Source organism: Tyto alba, unplaced genomic scaffold (genome assembly GCF_018691265.1).
Source record: "Tyto alba isolate M040663 unplaced genomic scaffold, T.alba_DEE_v4.0 Super-Scaffold_1000006, whole genome shotgun sequence".
Lineage (NCBI taxonomy): Eukaryota > Metazoa > Chordata > Aves > Strigiformes > Tytonidae > Tyto > Tyto alba.
The window spans coordinates 23142466-23160846 of NW_024881272.1; the positions used below are offsets into that span (position 1 = coordinate 23142466).

The 18381-nt window shown below is 45.7% G+C and overlaps 1 protein-coding gene across 10 annotated transcripts in view; it reads left to right on the forward strand.

Moving 5' to 3' along the window:
* The first annotated feature begins 14 nt into the window (after positions 1-14).
* Positions 15-18381, forward strand: part of SZT2 (SZT2 subunit of KICSTOR complex) — a 59377-nt gene continuing 41010 nt past the window's right edge. For all 10 annotated transcript variants that reach the window (XM_042806026.1, XM_042806030.1, XM_042806064.1 and 7 more), the window contains exons 1-14: positions 15-61; positions 237-362; positions 517-690; positions 1036-1206; positions 3093-3224; positions 5330-5489; positions 5954-6060; positions 6242-6452; positions 7515-7685; positions 13071-13302; positions 13937-14066; positions 15310-15452; positions 16069-16221; positions 16575-16689. In XM_042806026.1, coding sequence (XP_042661960.1) covers positions 32-61; positions 237-362; positions 517-690; positions 1036-1206; positions 3093-3224; positions 5330-5489; positions 5954-6060; positions 6242-6452; positions 7515-7685; positions 13071-13302; positions 13937-14066; positions 15310-15452; positions 16069-16221; positions 16575-16689 — 2055 coding nt within the window. In that variant the 5' untranslated portion in view covers positions 15-31. The remainder of the gene's footprint in view (positions 62-236; positions 363-516; positions 691-1035; positions 1207-3092; positions 3225-5329; positions 5490-5953; positions 6061-6241; positions 6453-7514; positions 7686-13070; positions 13303-13936; positions 14067-15309; positions 15453-16068; positions 16222-16574; positions 16690-18381) is intronic.

Genomic DNA, 18381 nt, shown 5'->3' on the forward strand with positions numbered 1-18381 from the left:
GCAGAGGGCGCGGGGCGGGGCCGCGCCAGACATGGCGGCCGCCGAGAGGCCCGAGACGGAGGTGGGAGCGGGGGAAGCGGGGAGTCAGGCGTGCCCGCGGTGGGGCCGGCCGGGCAGGCGGGGGGTGCGGGGCTGCGGCGGGGGGGTGTGGGGTGTGAGGTGTGTGGGGTGTGAGCGGCGGCACGGGGTGCCCGCCCAGCCCTGGGGTGACCTGGGCCGCTGTGCTCCCGCCGCAGGTGGAGGAGGCAGGGCACGTCTTCCTCCTGATGAAGAAAGACTATCGCATCTCCCGCAACGTGCGCCTCGCCTGGGTCCTCAGCCGACTCCATCAGGTCATCTGGGCCGTGCCCGAGCCGGAGCTGGTGAGTTGGTGCCCGGGGCTGGCCGGTGTCACAAGCTGGCTCTGCGCCGCTCGCGGGCAGCTGGACCCCACAGAAGATTTGAACCCAGTTCCTTTCTCTGATTCTTCCTTTGGCTTGATGTCCTCTCACATACACATACATCTCGTTCCTGTAGGTAAAGTCAGAAAATGAACTTGATGTTCTCAGCATCTTGCCTCACGGGTGGCAGCCGGACGAGCCTGTCCAGCCCAGGCCCTATCTCCTCGTGCCCTCTACACGAGTCACCTTCCTGGCCCGCCAGTACCGGTTTGTGATTGAACTTGATCTGAGCCCTTCCACGGGGATCGTGGTAAGTGCAGAAACTGCCTCTGTGGGGTGTTTTCTGTTAAAAGACCGGAGCCATTTCTCTTTGCTGAGAAGGCTTGTTCCCCTCTGTGTTAGTGTTAACTTTTACAGAAGTCTTGGTTGTCCCAGGAGGGAGGTGTGCAGTGCTGCTAGCTAGGCAGCTTAATGGCAGATCCTGTTTCTCTGCTGAATGTTCAATGTGTGACTTTTGTTTATGGGGAGCTGCCGTTTTAATCCAGCTGCCGTCGCAGAAGGATGTTTGCTGTTGGCTGTGTCTGGTGGGTCAACCAGCAATGAGATTGAACATCCTAGAAGATGAAAAAGCTGTTCCCTTTCTCTGTTTCTGTAGGATGACTCAACAGGGGAGATAATTTTTGATGAAGTGTTTCATGCCCTTTCCCGATGCTTGGTGGGATTGTTAAGACCCTTTCGCATCCCTGGTTCAGATATTATCTACCAGCCAGAGATCTTTGTCACCATCCAGGCATATTCCTCCATCATTGGCTTGCAGTCCCATCAGGTAATGTTCAGCCTCTCCTTTGGCATGGCTTAGCGTGTCAGCAGCTCGCTGTATGGGCTTCCTGTGAGCACAGAGGAAAGTGGGGACATGTGGTAGCTGGGCTCTCTTGTCTGCGATGATGTAGACTGGTGTCATTAAAATGTGTAGCCTGGTGCAGTGGGGAAGTGTATGTGAGCATCTTCTGGGCAGGAAGTGGAGGTTTCTTCTGGGGGAGCAGGGCCTGGCAGAGAATGCCACCCACAGGCACAGTCACAGAGTCAGGCCACAGGGAGTATTTCCCTCATGTCGAATGTATGCTTGTTGCTGCTGTTTTGTTGTTTTTTTGTTTTGTTTTTTTTTGTTTGTTTGTTTGTTTGTTTTGTTTTTTTAATGAATTTCTGTTGGCTAATTACTTTTGGCCTGTTATAATTAGCTTGAAGCATTCAAGAAGAGCTACAGTGCCCAAAAGCTTGTCTGCCTGCTCTGATTGCGTAGCAGTGGTTCATTCAAAGATAATTGCCTTTTCCTACAAATCTCAGTCTCTTTCTGCACTGGTATGAATATGTTTCTCCTTGCTGGAGAGAGCAGCTGGCCCCAGTATTGAGATTATCAATGAGATTTTACTTGAGCTAGGGCAGGTCTGGTTAATAATTTGAAGTCTGGTTTATGGTGCCAGTGTGTTTTTTTAAGTTTATCCTTGATACCTTCCACTTCACAGTATTTTCATATTTCAGATGGTGTATTTCATCCCTTTGCTAGTACCAGGGAAAGTGGGTGGTAACAGGAGCCTGTTAGTCTATGCTTGTTGCCCCCTTTTCCTCAGCCCACTTCTGCCCGAGTCTTCTGTGAGGCTGCAGCCTTTAATGGTCTGTATGGTGCTTGTAGAGCACGGCCCATGCATTGGTCTGTTCTTAGATCCTATCAAAGTAAGCATAGCAGGAATTTCTCTATTTGCTAGTGACATTTTGTGTCATTTTGCCCAGCTATGTTGCAGACACTGTCTTGCTTTGCCTCAGTATCTCCTCTATTCATACTAAATTGAGCACTCTGAAGTTGCTACGTTTTTCTTCTTTGGATCTCTCTAAAGACCTATTTATTGTATGGGGCCAGTAACTGTAATCTCTGGACACAACTGAATAAGATTTATCCTCCTTTGCTGGAGGAGAAGGCATATATGCGTATCCCTCATCCAAGGAAGCCTGTTTATATTGTAATCATTACTTTTCTTGTGAGGTCTTGCCCATCTCAGGTTGAGGGAATGTGGATAGCGTGCAGCATCCCACATGTCTGAGTTCTTTGTCTACATGTTCTATCTTCTTTGCCTCCTGGTTGTGGACAGAGATTGCCTGTACAGTAGTGGCACCTGTAAACACAAGTCTCATGCCTATCACCATGGGGAGTTTCTGTGGTGGCAGGCTCGCTCTTACATCACTCAGCCTCTTTTGTAATGTCCAATCTGATTTTTTCTCTTCTTCATTTCAATTTGCTGTTCCTTTATCCAGCTATTTACTGGAAGATAATTGGATCAGTCTATAGGTGAATTAGATTAGAACAAACATGCCTTCCTTAGAAACAGCAGACCAGAGTTAATGGCTTCTAACAAGGATCCCACATCACTTTCTCCTGACAACTGCTTATACTGGAAGAAGGCAAATGAAGTAGAAATTTCTTGTCCAAGAAGTGATGAGAGCATCTGCTGCAGTGTGCACTGCAGATGCCACAAGACACTGCTGTTCACAGGCAGTTGGCTCTGAGCAGGAGTAGTGAGAAGAGGCCTGTGCTGTACCTGTACTTTGTCAGGGATGTGTCTGAATTTCACCATGCAGAACTGTGTTCTTGTGTAACATTTTGGGGGCTGGTACTGTAGAACTCTAACTTGATGACTGATGTGTGTGTCCTTGGGCCAGGTACTATTCCAGGGCTGTCAGCTGGATGAGACAAAGCGAGAAGCCTTTCTGCACCAAGTTTACACACAGCTGTGTGCCTTTGAGAACAAAGTGGCAGAGATGCTCCAGCAACAGTATGAACCCAAACCACAGGTAAGGAGGGCAGAGAGAGGTGGTTGGGATTTCTTGCTTCCCTGGAGACTTGCACTCTGAGGTCCCTCTGGGGTGGGGTGACAAGAGGAATAGCAGTGTAGGTCTGGAGAAGGAACAGCTAAGGAGTTTGTAAGAACTTTGTGACATCTGGTAATGAGACATGAAAACTGACGAAGCAGGACCAGTAAGTGTTTAGAAAGGCTGATGAGAATGGTTACCTTCCCCAAGATTATTGTGCAATAAAGCAGCCTGATGTTTTGTACGTCATGGGACATAATGTAGGATGTGCTTTGTCTTTGAAGATTATGGTGGGAGAGGTGATTATGCCTATATCATTAATCTATAAATAGCTGTGAATATACCTTTGGCCCTTGTTGCATTTCTTGAATGCAAATACTTCCTTGTTACTATGAAATCTGACCATGAAACTGAATGAACAGCTGGTGCAGTTTCTAATAGTCCTTGAAATCTGTGGCAGATGCAGTTTAGTAGCCATAGGTATGGGTATCAGCAATTTAATAATAGCACTATAAAATACAGTTTAGGATGAAATTACAAGTGAGACTCTGGGATTCAGAATGTCTATGAATTCTCATCAAAATCATCTCTTCTGATCTTGGAAATGAAGAATGTGAAGGACTACGTTGTGATACTGCCATGTTCATGTGGCAGTTACAGTCGTATCTGTGGGCACCCTTCTTGCAGTCAGAGGCATTGTTGGCCTGACTGAAGTTATTTAGCCCTTATTTAGCATTAGTTATTAAAGTTTGGGCAAAAAGAAAAAAAAAAGTCTCAAAATCAGGTGAGCAAGAGGCTACTAGTAATTTATTGCAGTTGTATATCTGAAGTGCTTCAAATTTCATATTCTATCTGAAATTTTTATCTTTGAATGCGAAGTCTGTCAGTCCTGGAGCAGAAGGAAGATTGCAGAAAGTAAATACCTTTATCAGTGTGTCCAGCTGGTGTTTTTGCAGTGCTTTGTATGCATTCCTGCCTGCTGCAGTATTTCTCTCATGGTAAACTACCCTATAACTTCTTCCATGCAAATGGGGGAAAGAGACGCGCTTGCAGGCCAGAGGGACTGGTGATTCCTGCCACAGGCTGTGGGGTGGAGGTGGGAGGCCCCAGGGGGAGGGCAGGGACTGAAACTTTTTTTACTTTTGAAGTTGCGTTAGCTGTGTCATTGTCAACACGTGTCTGAATTTAAGGCATCTGGCAAATTAAAGTGATGGATAGCCAGCTTTTTTGCTCACAGCCACAGACTGCTCCCATTTGTGCAGAACAAAAGTTTACTTGGTTCTATTTTTTTTTTTTCCTCAGCTCCAATCATCTGTAGCTTTGCAGGGGAAGGTCTCACCTATTCTCTGTATTAGCAGTAAAAATATTTATTACAGGGTTAAACTGCCAAAGGCTTCTGGAGATGAGGGGACTATGAGCACAGTAGGTTCTTCATCGGTGTAATTATACAAATTTCAGGCTTTGCTTGAGGGATGTTTTTCATAGAAGATTCAAGAGAAGCCTACCTGCATTTGCTTATATCAGCACTGCATAATCAGTGCTGTTTGAACAGAGTTAAATGTATAGGCACTAGACTTTGTCCTTATGAGGCTCCTTAACCTGCTCTGCTGCAGTGCTTCGTAAGTCAGATATTCCTGTCTGTCTCTCCAGTGTTTCTGGGCTTTACTTGAGTAGATGCTGAATAGCTGCAGCTTCTACTAAATGACAAGGGGAAAAAAAAGAGGTATTGACCATCCCTTTAACTGGGAACTGCTTTGCTCTGCAAAGGAGCTTTAGTGACCCCAAAGTGTTTCATCTTGCCCCTTCTGTGAGAAATCAGCTTATAATAAAGCTCTGAGCATGTTGTCCCCTTTCTTCATTCCTGAGCAGCCTTGCCTAGCTGTTCTAAGGGGCCCAAGTGATCAGGACTTTGAGACCACCTGGAAATTAAAGATAAAAGTGGAGTCTGCTGAAGTGCTCCAGGGCTGTGGTACCATGGGGCTGCTAAACTGAAGGCTGTTTGGGAGAGTGAGAGCTAGAGCTAGGCTGAATTCTGCCCCATGTGGCCTTGTGTGTGTGTTTTTTGTTTTTGTTTTTTACTTTTCCAGGTGGATTTGTCACCCCTGAGCCAAGAGAGTACTGGTGACATGCAGGAGTCATCTGGGAGGAAGCCCAGCGTGTCTGTTGTCACTGCTGATGTTGGCCTTGTCAGCATGGTCCGGCAAGGGATCCTAGCACTGCAGCTGCTGCCCTCCAACTCCAGTGCAGGTTGGCTTTGTCCTCTGGGTTGAAGTTTGCTCAGTTGTTTGCAAAGTATTGGGATTCCTCCTGCCTTAGGCTGAGATTAATTTTATAAGGGCTGATGCATGGACCCTTCTGGTAGGGATGAAATTTCAACAGCAGCTTTTGCTCTGCACTCTGGGCAAATTGTGGTGGTGGGAATGGGCACAACAGCACTGTGCCATGTGTCAGCATTATGGAGTTTGTGAGGAAACACAGCTGTGACTATGGCTCGGGTCAGCCCAGGGTGTGCAGAGCTGTGCTCTGCCTGAGTGCTTTGCTGTACCTAGTTGGGAGGTCTGCTGGCTCCAGGACACCTTGTGAGCTCTAAACCAACGTCAGGATTTTCCTTTCTACTTTTGCCCTGACTGAATTTTATCTCTGGTGGATATACTGGGAGAGTGGTAGCTGGTTGAGATGGAGGATGCACTAAGGTACTGCCTTGTTTACAGGTATAATAATAATTACGGATGGTGTGACTAGTGTCCCTGATGTGGCTGTGTGCGAGACTTTACTCAACCAGCTCCGCAGTGGCACAGTGGCTTGCTCCTTTGTACAGGTATGTGTGCTGTTAGCAGGGGGCTGCTGCCTGCCACAGGGAGGAAGGTGGGTTGCTGTCAGTGGTGTTCACCTCTAGAGGGGAAGAGGGGACTTCTCTGCCTGTTTGAGGCCTTTACTGCTCCTCTGCCTTGTTCTCAGCACTGCTGTACTCACAGGTATTTTCTTTATCCATCCCATAGGTGGGCGGTGTCTACTCGTATGACTGCAGCTTTGGCCACGTTCCTAATGTGGAACTGATGAAATTCATTGCCATGGCCACTTTTGGTGCTTACCTTTCTACGTGCCCCGAGCTGGATCCCCTGAGCCTGGATCTGAATGTGTATCACAAAGCATTTCTGCTATACTCCTTTCTGCGTACTGGGGAGTCCCTGAATCCAGAATACTACTGCGGTGAGGAATGTGCATGCCCTTCTTCCAACAGACAGATGTCTTACAGCACCTCTCTTTGGGGTGACTCCCCCAGGCTTTGTTATGCTAATACTCTCCCATGTCCTCTCTGGGCGGTGCCTTCTGTAGACTCTGGGCACTACTGGGCCATGCAGCCTCATCTGTGACTCCCCCCTTGGTTCCAGGAATTGGGTGGATCAGGGAAAACTCATGTCCCATTTTGCACCGTTCCCCTTTCTTTGGACTTCACTCAGCAAACTGCAGTTAGGTCTGCTATGCTGGAACTTGGAGGGGGTGAGGAGCTCTTGTCTGACCTTTCTAGCACACTGGCTGGCTCACAGATGGGGACGTTCTGGAGAGCTTGTCCTAATCAGTCTTGCAGATGGCAGTTTGGTTTGAAAAACTAGACCCCTGAGAACCATCCCAACTGTCTCTCTGGGTTGTTCTTATTTTGTGAATGTTAGTGACTGAGAGTATGCCAGGAGAGATTAGTTACCAGAACATGGAAACACCCTTTCATGCCCTGGCGATATGCTGGTGCCATCTGTGCTTTCTGTGACTTGGCAGCAGAAGCCACATACTGTGACAAGTCTGAAGAGAGCTGGCCTGGGACTTGGGAATGTTGAATCTTAAAAAGTTCAGGTGTTAGTGTTTTAAACTCAAGGCTTCCACATCCTGATACCTTTTAGAAAGCACCTGGGAATTCAGGGTTTTCCAGGGAAAGGGGTAAAGCCCAAATGCTGTGCAACTGTTGTAACAGCTGTGCAGATTCTGCCAGTCTGGGCTAAATGTGTAACTCTCTGCCTTGTCACAAAGGCTGTCCGAGAAGAAACAGAGCCTGGCACCCTACCCTACCCATCGCCCAGGCCTCTTGGCCATGCTAGTGGATCTGTTTGCTGTGTTGCAGAATCAGGAGTGGGTGTAAGTGGTGCCTGAAGGATGTACTGTTCTTCAGGCCAGCGGGTGTTCCTGGCAGCTTTTGTAAGGCACTTTGGGAAAGCTTTTGCTGTAGGATGAGGAGCAGGGGAGTTGCTGCTTCACAAACCTCATCTCTGCCATTTGCAGTGTCCCAGCACAGACTATTCAACGAGCACCTGGTGTCTGCAAGCAGCAACCCAGCTCTGGCGATGAGGAGGAAGAAGCACACGGAGAAGGAGGTGCATGCTGACCTCGTGAGCATTGTCTCTGTCCGGCTGCGCGAGGGCTACAGCATCCGTGAGGTCAACATCACGAAAGGTGACTGTGCTGCACTGAGGGCTGGAGGCTCAGATAAGACTCTGTTCTCAAAGAGTTTAAAGTGCAAGGTCTGCCATCTCAGCAGAGTGGCTGGTATTGTGGAGGAAGGAGCCATTTTCTTCAAACTCTTAAGTTTGTTTTCGTGAGTCCTGATGCAGGACTGTCCAGTATTACTGGGCAGTTGTGCACTTGCCATGCTCATCCTCTGTGGCTGGAAGTGCTTGGGGAGGGACAGACAGACTGTGACCCTCTGTATCTTGGAAATGAGTCCCCACAATTGCAGGGAAATTAATGACAGAATTTGGGGTTTTGCAGAGCTTTCTGGGCTGTCCTCTGTATTTCTCCTTTTTCTCTTTTCCATTTTTAGTCCTTTGCTAGATGTACTCCAAAATAGTAACACAAAGTTGAGCCCTTTGGTACAACAGATTTGATACCTGCAAACTGCAGTCTTCCAAAGGAAGAAATTGGGGGAAGCAAGGATATTGTCAGGTGAAAATGCCAGATCAGTCAGGACTGTGACCACTACTAGAAGAGCATGAAACCATTCAGTTGTCTTGTTGTCTCATCTGACTCACTAGAGATAGTGGCACCTGGAGAGCAAAAACTAGCTGGTGACTAGGGACGTTGAGGGCTGTGAGTATCCCAAGGAGTGCCTGTAAATCCTGCTTTCCATCTACAGTTGTGACTAGTAGTGCTTTAACTGAAGGGGAGGTGAAAAAATCAAAGTGTAAGTTACAAATTACAAGCAAGAGAAGAAATTATTGTTGACCATTACAATAACTGGCAGAAAGCCTGGAGGATGGGATTCTTCAAACACAGACTAAATGTGTACAACATGTGGTGATCCAGTGTTTTCACTCATCTTTTTGGGATATTAGTATACAGAATGTGGTTTATATCAGAACATCAAAGTCTGTGATATAACTCCAAAATCATTCCAAATTTGATGTATGATGTTTTCTGTGATTAACTGTGGTCTGCCTTAAACCCACATAAATACCTTCTGCCAGTGCTCTGCTTGGAAGATTGTCCCAGAGCTTCACTGTTCTTTCTCTAGCTTCCTTTCTAAACTCACCCAGACCAAATGAGACCTATGTGACTTTATTATCCTTAAGTTTATCCTTCTCTGACATTGCACAAATGTATCTAAGAACAATGCCTTTCTCCTTGTAATGTCCCTTTTTTCAGGTTAAGTAAGCCAATGTTTCGGCCTCCTTTGTAAGGGCAGTCTTTCTGTTCTGTTTATCCATTTTAACAGGACTTTTTTCTTCCTTGTCAGTTGTTCACTTTGCACAGTTTGGTCTCGTATTTCTTGAAACAATTGATAAGGGTGTTGTAAATGTGGTTTTATCAGTGCCTTGTTCAGTAATGCTAATACTTCCCTGCTTCTGAAGTAAAATGCCATATCTGATAGACCAGGAATCATGTGAGGTTTCTCCATGGTTTGCATTGCATTGTTAGTGCAGAAATCCCTGCATCTTTCATTCACCTTTGCTTCCAGCTGATGAGTCCTTAGGGGTGTTTTACTGGTTTTTGTTTGTTTGTTTAGTAGTCCCTAAATGTGCTGTTCTTCACATAATAGTACTCAAGATCATCTCATTCAGTTCAGCTCACTGTCCTTGTGTGATGACTGGGAGTTGCAGTTCTTTTGGCTTGATGCTTCTTAAAAACTGAATGGATCTAAACCAGCTTTGTCAACAACCTACCTAAAAATCATATTAGGTGGTGTAATTTCTGAAGTTGGTTTTCCAGGAATATCCTTAATTTTTTATTTCAAGCATTTTCTATTAAAAGTAAGACTCTGCTAAGGTTTCCCACTGAGACAGCTCTTCTAGCAATGTCTGCAGATTGCTTTCACTAATCTGCTGTAGATGTGGCATGAGATTTTTCCCTTCAATCCAGGCAGATTAGATCCATTGCACTCTCCTTGTCTAGGAATGTCTATGAAACAGCCTGACAAGTCAGTTCCTGTCCAAGCTGTGCTCAGTATTGTCTCTTTTATTCTTCCATGCACCATTTCACTTACAGCATGGACACTGCTGGATAAAGAGCCTTTCTGTAATCTGGCAGCAATGGTGAAGTGCTCTTGGTGACTGTGAAGTGCTATATAGAAATGCTGGAAGAGATAACAGGTGTGAATCATTCAGAAAGCATTCAGGCAACTTCATGCTGCACCTTTTTGCACAAAGGTGTAGCTACAACATCTGACTCAGGATATCATAAAGCAGCAAATTCCTGTACTCTGGAGGAATGTATTGGAAATCTCACCACGTGTTCACCATGCTCCCTGCACTTTTCTCTAGGTACCTTCCTGCCACCCTTTAGCCCTTGGAATGCTGAAAGGATTGGTCTTCTGTTTTCACAAGAGCAGAGAACAGGAGAGCAGCTGCATTGGATCAGAGTTACCTTCTGTGGTGAATAGCTATGGGCAGGTGCACAGGGAGGAGTAAAAATAGGGTAAAGGTACACGGTATCTCCTTTCTCCTTTCCTTTTTTCTTCCCTTTGAGGAGTCCCTAGCTCTTTGCAGTTCAGGGGCTCCCTGAGCCAGAAATACTTTTGAAGTTTATTTAGAGAGAATTTAAAAATGAAATGTCACAGCTATCAAAAATACAGTGTGTACTTCTATGCCAGCCTTCAGAATAGTAGTAGATAATGTTACTTATACTTTAGAAAGGCTGAATGCTCTGAAGAGTTGCTGGCTGTGATCAGAAAAAATGTTGAATTGATGTCTTAAAGCAGAGTTTACAGAAGATCAAGACATTTAGACATTCAGTACTGCCTCTGCTAAGGAAAAGCGTGTTTGGCTAATCAGGGCTCTCTGGGCCATTCTGTAGAGAAGTGTATAACAAAGAACAGTTAATTAACCTGGATTGCCAAAAGCTTTTGCCAAAACTTGCAAACTAAAGGCTGTTAAGGAGCCAGCTGGCTGTGAAGCAAGAGGCAAGAGTGCAGTTGTGGACTTTGACACTGTGGCTTTTCTGCTTCACTTTGCCAAAGGCAAAATAGAATAAATAGCTAGCTTAGTGCTCAGAGTTGCCTGGAGAGGTTGTTTGTGATATTTATAAGTGTTCAAGTTACCCTTGCTATTTGATTTTAGATATTTAGGCATTTAGAAGGCTACTATGGTTAGTTAGGAATGCAGAAGTGCTTGCGAAAGGGGAGGATTGGAAGGTATGGAAGGGAGAGAAGCTGTGTCTGAGAAGCTGTGGGACCATGGTGTATAATAGAGCTCAGCTCCTCTCCTGTTTCTTTCTGGGACAACGTCAGAGGATTGCCCTCTGTAGCAACAACAAAAAAATATTCTTACTGGTCATTTTGTGTTGCTGTGTGTTGAGGAGAGCCTGGAGGATATTTTTTTTAAAACCTCATCTTCTTCTGTGAATCAGTCTAGCACCAAAAATGGCCTGGTATGAGCTGGCCAGTGAGAATGCTTGTTCTCAGTGTCAGGTATTGGGAAGACAAAGTGAGTTTTTTAAAAAACAGAGCTGGACTTCATGAAAGAAATCGAAGCAGCAACAACTTTTATTAGCTGTAAAGTAAAAAACTAGAAATAGATCACTTTGAAGTAAGAACAAGCTAAAGATTCATCTAGGTATGACTTTAAACTAAGCAAATATTTTGCCTATGTTTTTAGTTTTGCATGTGTTGGATTGTAGGAGGGAAGCCAGGATGACTAATGAAAACACAGGTGGAAGAGAGAAATATTTTTATCAATGGTGTAGGCAAAAAATGTAGGAATTTACTTATGTTTGCTGTTGATGAAGTAGAAAGGCTTTATTATGAGAACCAAAATATTCTGCAGAAAGCAGTGGATGAGCACTAAAGCAGTAAGAGTGAGGTGACAGTATGAAATGGAAAGAGACAAATTTATAAATTCTTGTTTAGCCTCTGATAAACTAGACAATCTTCATATGGAAACAACAGATGGTACAACCCTGGCAAATGCATTTATAGTAATGCAAAACACCCATTGTGGAATATATTATTTACCTTAAATAATATCCTAGTAATCCCTCAGATGAAAGACAGGTGAAATATAGTTTACATTTTATCATCTTTATTCAGGGAAGATGAATTCTTGAGGTGCAGGAAGGTCTGGGTCTGTTAAGGGGAATGGATATTCCATCATAGGCTGATGACCATGGCTTGATTTAACCTGTAGCAGCTGAAACTAGGCAAGGATTTCTTCTGCTGGTGCACGCTCCTTGTCAATGTTATGGAAATGAAGCTTATCAGAAAAAAAATTTAATCAAAAGAACAACAAAGCATGAATTTGGCATGTACTCTGGAAGGTTTCGTCTAAACATTGATGGGGAAGAGTAGTCTGAGGGAGCCTCCCAGCAGGGACCATGGGAGCAAAAAGCAAGATGGCTTTAAAATGGAGTGCAGTCAGCCTGTGAAGGGGATGGCATGATGTGCCTATGACAGCAGCAAATGCAACTCTGCAGGAAGCACAGGATCCAGGCTGATGACCTGTTCGGATGGTTTCCAGCACATCCAATCACTTATCTCACAAATGCTGCAAGTCTGGCAAACTATAGAGCGGGCTGGACATCAGAATAGATGATTGAGCAGTTGAAACAGCAGAGTGGCACTGTTACAGAAAGTCATGTGTTTCCCTGGGTTGTTTTGGTACAAATACACATGCACAGTCAGCAGGAGTGTGACAGTTTTCTGCTCTTCCGGCTCAGTGAGGCTTGCTGTCGTGTTTGTGTCAATCTTGCTAGAGATGCAATGGCCCGCTTAAAGAAAAATGTAAAAATGTACAGTTTGAAGAATGGGTGAATATTCCTTCTTAACTTCTTAACTTTGGGAGGAGAAGAGAGTAAACATGGTGAGAAGCTTTTGATGCGTGAAGTTCTAGATTGCACAAAATACTGTCTGTGCAGGAAGAACGTGGAATTTAATTCAAGAACTGGACCTCACCTTTCAGGTTGTTTGTGATCGGGGCCCATCATGTCCAAGTGTCCATGTTTCTGGAATGGGATAGTTTAATTTTGCAGAGTGCAAACAAAAAAACTTTATAGCTTAAAGAGCCTGCTCATCTGTGCAAAGCAACAGTTTTCTTGGAGACAGAGATGAATCTGTGAAGAAGAGAGCCCATTGCAAATGTCAGCACCTCCTCTGAGTTTCAGTTGCCTTCTCTAGTGTAGATACTACATGTACACTTAAAGAATTGTTCACCAAATGCTACTGTGTAAGCAACGCCTCCCTCTGTTGGGGAGGAGTGAGAATGACTTCAGCTAGAGCAAATAGTTGTTTGATTACTTTATCCTACTGATAGTGATCAAACAGTCTCACAGTACTTGGGAGTCCCTGGTCAGAGAGAAAGCTCAGATCTGTACCAAACAGACACTTGAACTTATTCTTCTGCTCCCATGCAGGTGGATCTCAGCTGGAGGTGAAACTAGTGCTGCTTTGGAAGCATAACATGAGGATAGAGTACTTAGCTGTGACACCCTGGCCCCTGGACCCATCCAAGCGCAGCACGTGGGTGGAGGTGACAATGGAGGGAAGCTATGATATCTTGCATGACATCAGTTGCACCATGAGGAAGCCTATCACCAGTCTGTACCGCACTACGGTCATCCGGCGCTTCTGGAACACGTTGCAGAGGTGAGCTGGACTATCCTCAACAGTGCCCAGTGTCTGATATAACAAAGAAATTCCTTCCTTGGCAGGCTGGGGCATGGGTTATATAGGTGGCCATCCCAACCCAGGGCCCCAAAGGAATGTGCTCTGAGGAAGAGGCATGTCTAGTGACAAGCTTGCCATCTAGCCAAGGGAAAGACTCAAACTGGCCTGTGACCTAGTCTATGAGATTGCTTCATGGTGAATGTATTGCTGCACCTGAGTCCTGATCCTGTGATGGAAACCTTAACTCTGACTGCCATCCCATGGAGGTGGTGTGCTAGGAGCAGCACCTCATGTCTCTAGGCCTGAAGGTCCTGTGGGTTATAACCATTTCCTGGCCAAGGTGACCGTTACTCCCTAATATTTGGCAGATTCCTTTTCTAGCACTTCATTCCTAACTGATCATTCTCCTTATATGTTAGGGTGTTACACTTTAACTCCCTTAAGATGCTGTTTGCAATCAGGTGTTGAATCCCATCATTGCCCTAGAAGGCTATGTTGGTGTAGATAGGCTCCCAGTATATAGGGAGGGCTTTGTGTGCAGGGACTGAGCTGACTGGGTCAGCAAGGGGGAGAGCGTGGGCTTTTGTGGCTAACTGCCTCTTCTTTTTTTCAGCATCAACCAGACAGATCAGATGTTGGTTCATTTGCAGTCTTTTGACACAGTCCCAGAACACTTCACCATTCCTGAGAGCACCAAGAACGGAGTGCCCCTCTTCTACATCCCCCCAGGCTCTACCACTCCGGTATGTTCTTTCTCTCCACTGTTTTACTGTGGGATAGGTTGTCTGTCCTGCCTGTTCTGTCTTGCACCAGGGGATACTGAGTCCCAACAGGCAGTTAAGATCATCTGTAACTCTCAGGCTTCATCTCCTGTTCTTTGTCATGCCTGTGAACATCCCATCCTTCTTCCCCTCTGAGACATCACCCTATGTCTTTATTGCTGCAGCTACACCTCTAAGCTCCACAGCAAGTCTCCTAAATGTGCTGTGAAGCCTTCTCCTGTAGTGATGTGATGTGAAAGACTGATGGGGAGGCTGACACACTTATTTTTGCCATGCTCTCTCAGTGGATACCTCACGTGTGGAGTTGCTGCTGGCAGTCTTGTACCCTGGTGATATAGCTCAGCGCTGTCAGGTGAAGATATGGGATGTGCTGAATAGTTATTGTTTAGTAGGCTCATTGCTCCGAGCACTCGTGTGGAAAGTGCAAGAGAGATACTTTTCATCTGCTCAGCAGAAGCTAAACAAAATATGAGCTAATAGTTTGCAGTGCAACATTCAAACTCGCTGAAGCTCACTGAGTAGAAGTGCTAACATATTATCTGCTCCCAGCTAGCAGTGTTCTTGGCACTGGTAGAAGATGACTAGCAGATATCAAAGCTAGGGGAGCTTTAAGAGAACTATGCCTTTAATTTTATTGCTTAAGCTCTTCTCTAGGTTTGCCTACCCAATTTTCACTATGTAGGTTTATGTATCCCACAGTATATCTGAAGCATCCCATCTTATGGCTAAACACCACTTTATTTCTGTGTCAGCAGAGTTGCTATAGTTGGTGAAATCATAGTGTTACCATACAAACATGTTAGAGTTGCCCAATGCCACCCGTTGCTGGTACCCTATTTGCATGAGCACTCTCAGATGAGTTATCTCACTGTTAATTGTTCTGCTGACACAAGCCATATATCCCTCTCTCAATCAGAAAGCACACCATTACATATGCCATCTTTTCTGTGGTTGATTTACGTGATGCTAAGTAGTTAAATTCCTAATTAACTTGACATTTCAGGAACCTAATTTATTTTTTCATACATTGTACTGCCTGTTTCAATGTGAACACACTTAGTTATTCTGCTGAGAGGCAGTTAAAGAAAGCCAGGGACGTGGCTAGCCTTCTAGGCCTACACAGCTCAGCCACTGGAGAAATTCCTGCTCTCTCTGCGTGGAACCAGCCAGTTTCTTGCGGAATATTGACCTGTCGTTTTCTCAGGTGTTGTCCCTGCAGCACAGTGGGTCTGACTCAAGCCATTCTCAGTTTGCCTCCTACTGGAAGCCTATCCTTTCCATGGATGCCAACTTCTGGCAGAGGTGGCTGCACATGCATCGTATTGTCCTCCTTCTGGAGCATGACACGTATGTAACTGGCAGGGCTGAGCTGGCGTGCACAGTGTGGGCCAGCCTGGGGAAGCAGGGCGTCCAGTTCAGTCCAGTTGCAGCTGTCTTGTGGGTGTCCGTGGCCAAGGGAAGGAGGTCCTTGCTGGTGGGACCTGGTGGATGGTGAAGGCTCATTTATCTGAGAGGGTCTGTGGGTTGGGAAAACATTTTTGTCAAGAGGTGGGGCTGTTCTCAGGAGCATAAATTGTTTCTCAAGTCCCTCTTGAGTTTGGATTTCCTGATTGCAGGGGGTGTGGACCATCCAGTTGGAACTATCCCACACTTTTTATTTGCTCCTGGAAAACATCTTCCCCAAAAGCATTGCTTTCCTGAGACTGCTCCTGGTTGCAGAGTTAGGCAAATAATAGCCATTAATTGCATGGAGAGAGATAGAAATGATGCAAGGTGGAGAGCAGGATCTGTGTGCACTTGGGGAGAGTGGCTCTCACCGACAGCCGCAGGCAGGCAAGGCACTTGAATATCGGCTGCTGTGGAGGAAGAAGGCTGATGTACCAGTCAGAATGAGTTGGAATGGTAGCAAACTCTGGGAAGAAGAGAAACTGGTTTTAAAATTACTTTCTGCCACACTCGGCAGGCCCGTGCCCAAGCACCTGCATACGCCAGGCAACAACGGGCGCTACAGCACGATCCAGTGCCGCATCTCTCACTCGGCCCTCACCTCCTTGCTGCGGGACTGGAGCAGCTTTGTGCTGGTGGAGGGATACTCCTACGTCAAACTGATACACAGGTGAGTGGCTCTGAAGTAGTCCTATGCGGGGAATCAGGCATATGGCCAGACCACAGATCCAGTTAGACCAGTACACTGTGATGGGCCAGAAGCAGATGTCTAGAGGAGAGGATAAGAGCAAGCCGGGTGGTTGTGAAACCCTGTGTGTTCTGAGCTGCTGCCACTGTGTGCCGGGCACAGCCCAGAGGGAGAGGGAAGCTGTCTGGGGGGTTTCTGCATACTAGAACTGACATGTGTTGCTGCCAAGTTGTGTGGACTGTTGAGCTCTGTGGAGCCGGCCTCTGCTTAGTCTGACATGACAGAGAAGCAAAGGTCTATGCTATTTCAGCCCAGTCTTAATCCCTCTTTCATAGCTCTGAGGATCCCACACCTTCCTCGTTTTATGTGGTGCGGATCATCTCCAAGGCTCCCTGCATGGTTCTCCGGCTGGGGTTCCCCATTGGCACACCTGCACAGGCCAGGAACAAGGTGAGAGCTGGCTGGCTGCTTCCTGGGGTAGGAGCAGGACAAGAAGTTCTGGATGTTGAAGTGGTGGGTAGATCACAGGTGACACTGTGGGCAGGTATCCTCTAATAACTAACTGTATTAAGGCTTAGATGGGTGTGAATTTACTGTAATAGAAAGGGACAGTTTGGACAAAGCTTTCTGTGTTCAGTCTGTGAAAGACCTAAACCCAAAGACTCAAAGATCAATTGAATGGTTGGTCACATGAATGTTTTCCCTACTGCATAATTCAACTGTGAGGCCTGAAATGACTCAAAGGTTATCTAGTCTATCCTTGTGACCAAAGCACAATCAATACTGTCTGTCAGGAACAGCAGATACTTGTCTGACTCATCTGTAAAGGCCTCTGTGATGGAGGTACTACATGCTCCCTAGACTATCTGCTTCAGTAGGTGGTGAATTGTGTGTGTATGTATCGTATCATTTGGACAAGGAGGAGTTAAAATGCGAGCAATGCCCTGCATGAGCAGTACAGGGAGAGGAAAAAAATGTAATACCCAGAAAATGTTTTGAAGAGATGCAAGTCTGCTTGATAGACTTCTAATAACCTCTTTGTATCAAAAGATATGGGCTGCCTTAGATGCAGAAGGTGGGATTACTGTGTGGACCCTTTCTTCAGCTCTAATGGCTGAGACAAGTCTAAGTCTTCCTAGGTGAGACAGTAAGCATGAGAAAGATGTCCCGTGATTAAGCTGTGTGAACCTTTTGTTATAAACAAGAGGTTTATCATTAAACCTTGATCTTTTGTCTTCATGAAAGAAATCTTTGACTCGTCTCACTTAGCTTTAGTGTTAGATCAGTCTGAGGAGAAGCTGACAAACATGGGAGGGACCATCTCTTTCTGAGATAATGAAGCCAGATAACACTAAATACTCTGGCACTCTGGAGGATCTGCTCTTTCATGTCTTTGAGGGATCCAGGCTTTGGGCACTGATTGCTGGGCCGAGGTTTGGGCAGGTAATGCCAAGTGACAGGTTTTACGAAGGACTCCCCTCTGGCAGGTGTAAGTTAATACTTCATGATGAAGGTGTGAGATGACAACTTACCCTGCACCTCTGGGCAAGCTCCAGGTAGTTGTACCAGGAGCTGTGTGTAGATCATAAATTGTATCATGCACAGGCTTTTTTTTTTTTTTTTACCTACCATAGGTGTAATTAGCTACCCGCTGAGGAGGATGGCAGCAGAACTTAACCTGCCTTGTTTAGGAAGAAGGGTTTTTTTGTGTTGAGCTGTTCACATTTCTAGTGTTTAAGGGAAGGAAAGCACCTGTTACAGTCTGACTTGCAGAAGTCTTTGGGTGAAATTCCATATAGGGTGCAACTGTAGAACTGGAGTAGGAATGGGGTGTCATAAAACAGAAAATGTCTTAGAAAACAAGGCAAGGAAACTTTAAAAAGTGTTCTGTTCTCATCAAAGCAGAAGCTGTTTGTTTGTGGTTTTCCTAATCTTTTTGCTAGTCAAAGGGTAGGGAACTCACCTGCAGGTAGGTAGCAGGTAGTGAGCTGGGAAAATCTGCAGGTGGCACAAAGCTATTTGGTTTTCTCTGATCTTTCAACCTATGTGCTTTGTGGACACATAAGCAGCACGATGGTGGCTGGAAGCTAGTATTGATAACTGGAAAATAGTGCACCTTTGATTTGAGAGCTTAAACTCCAT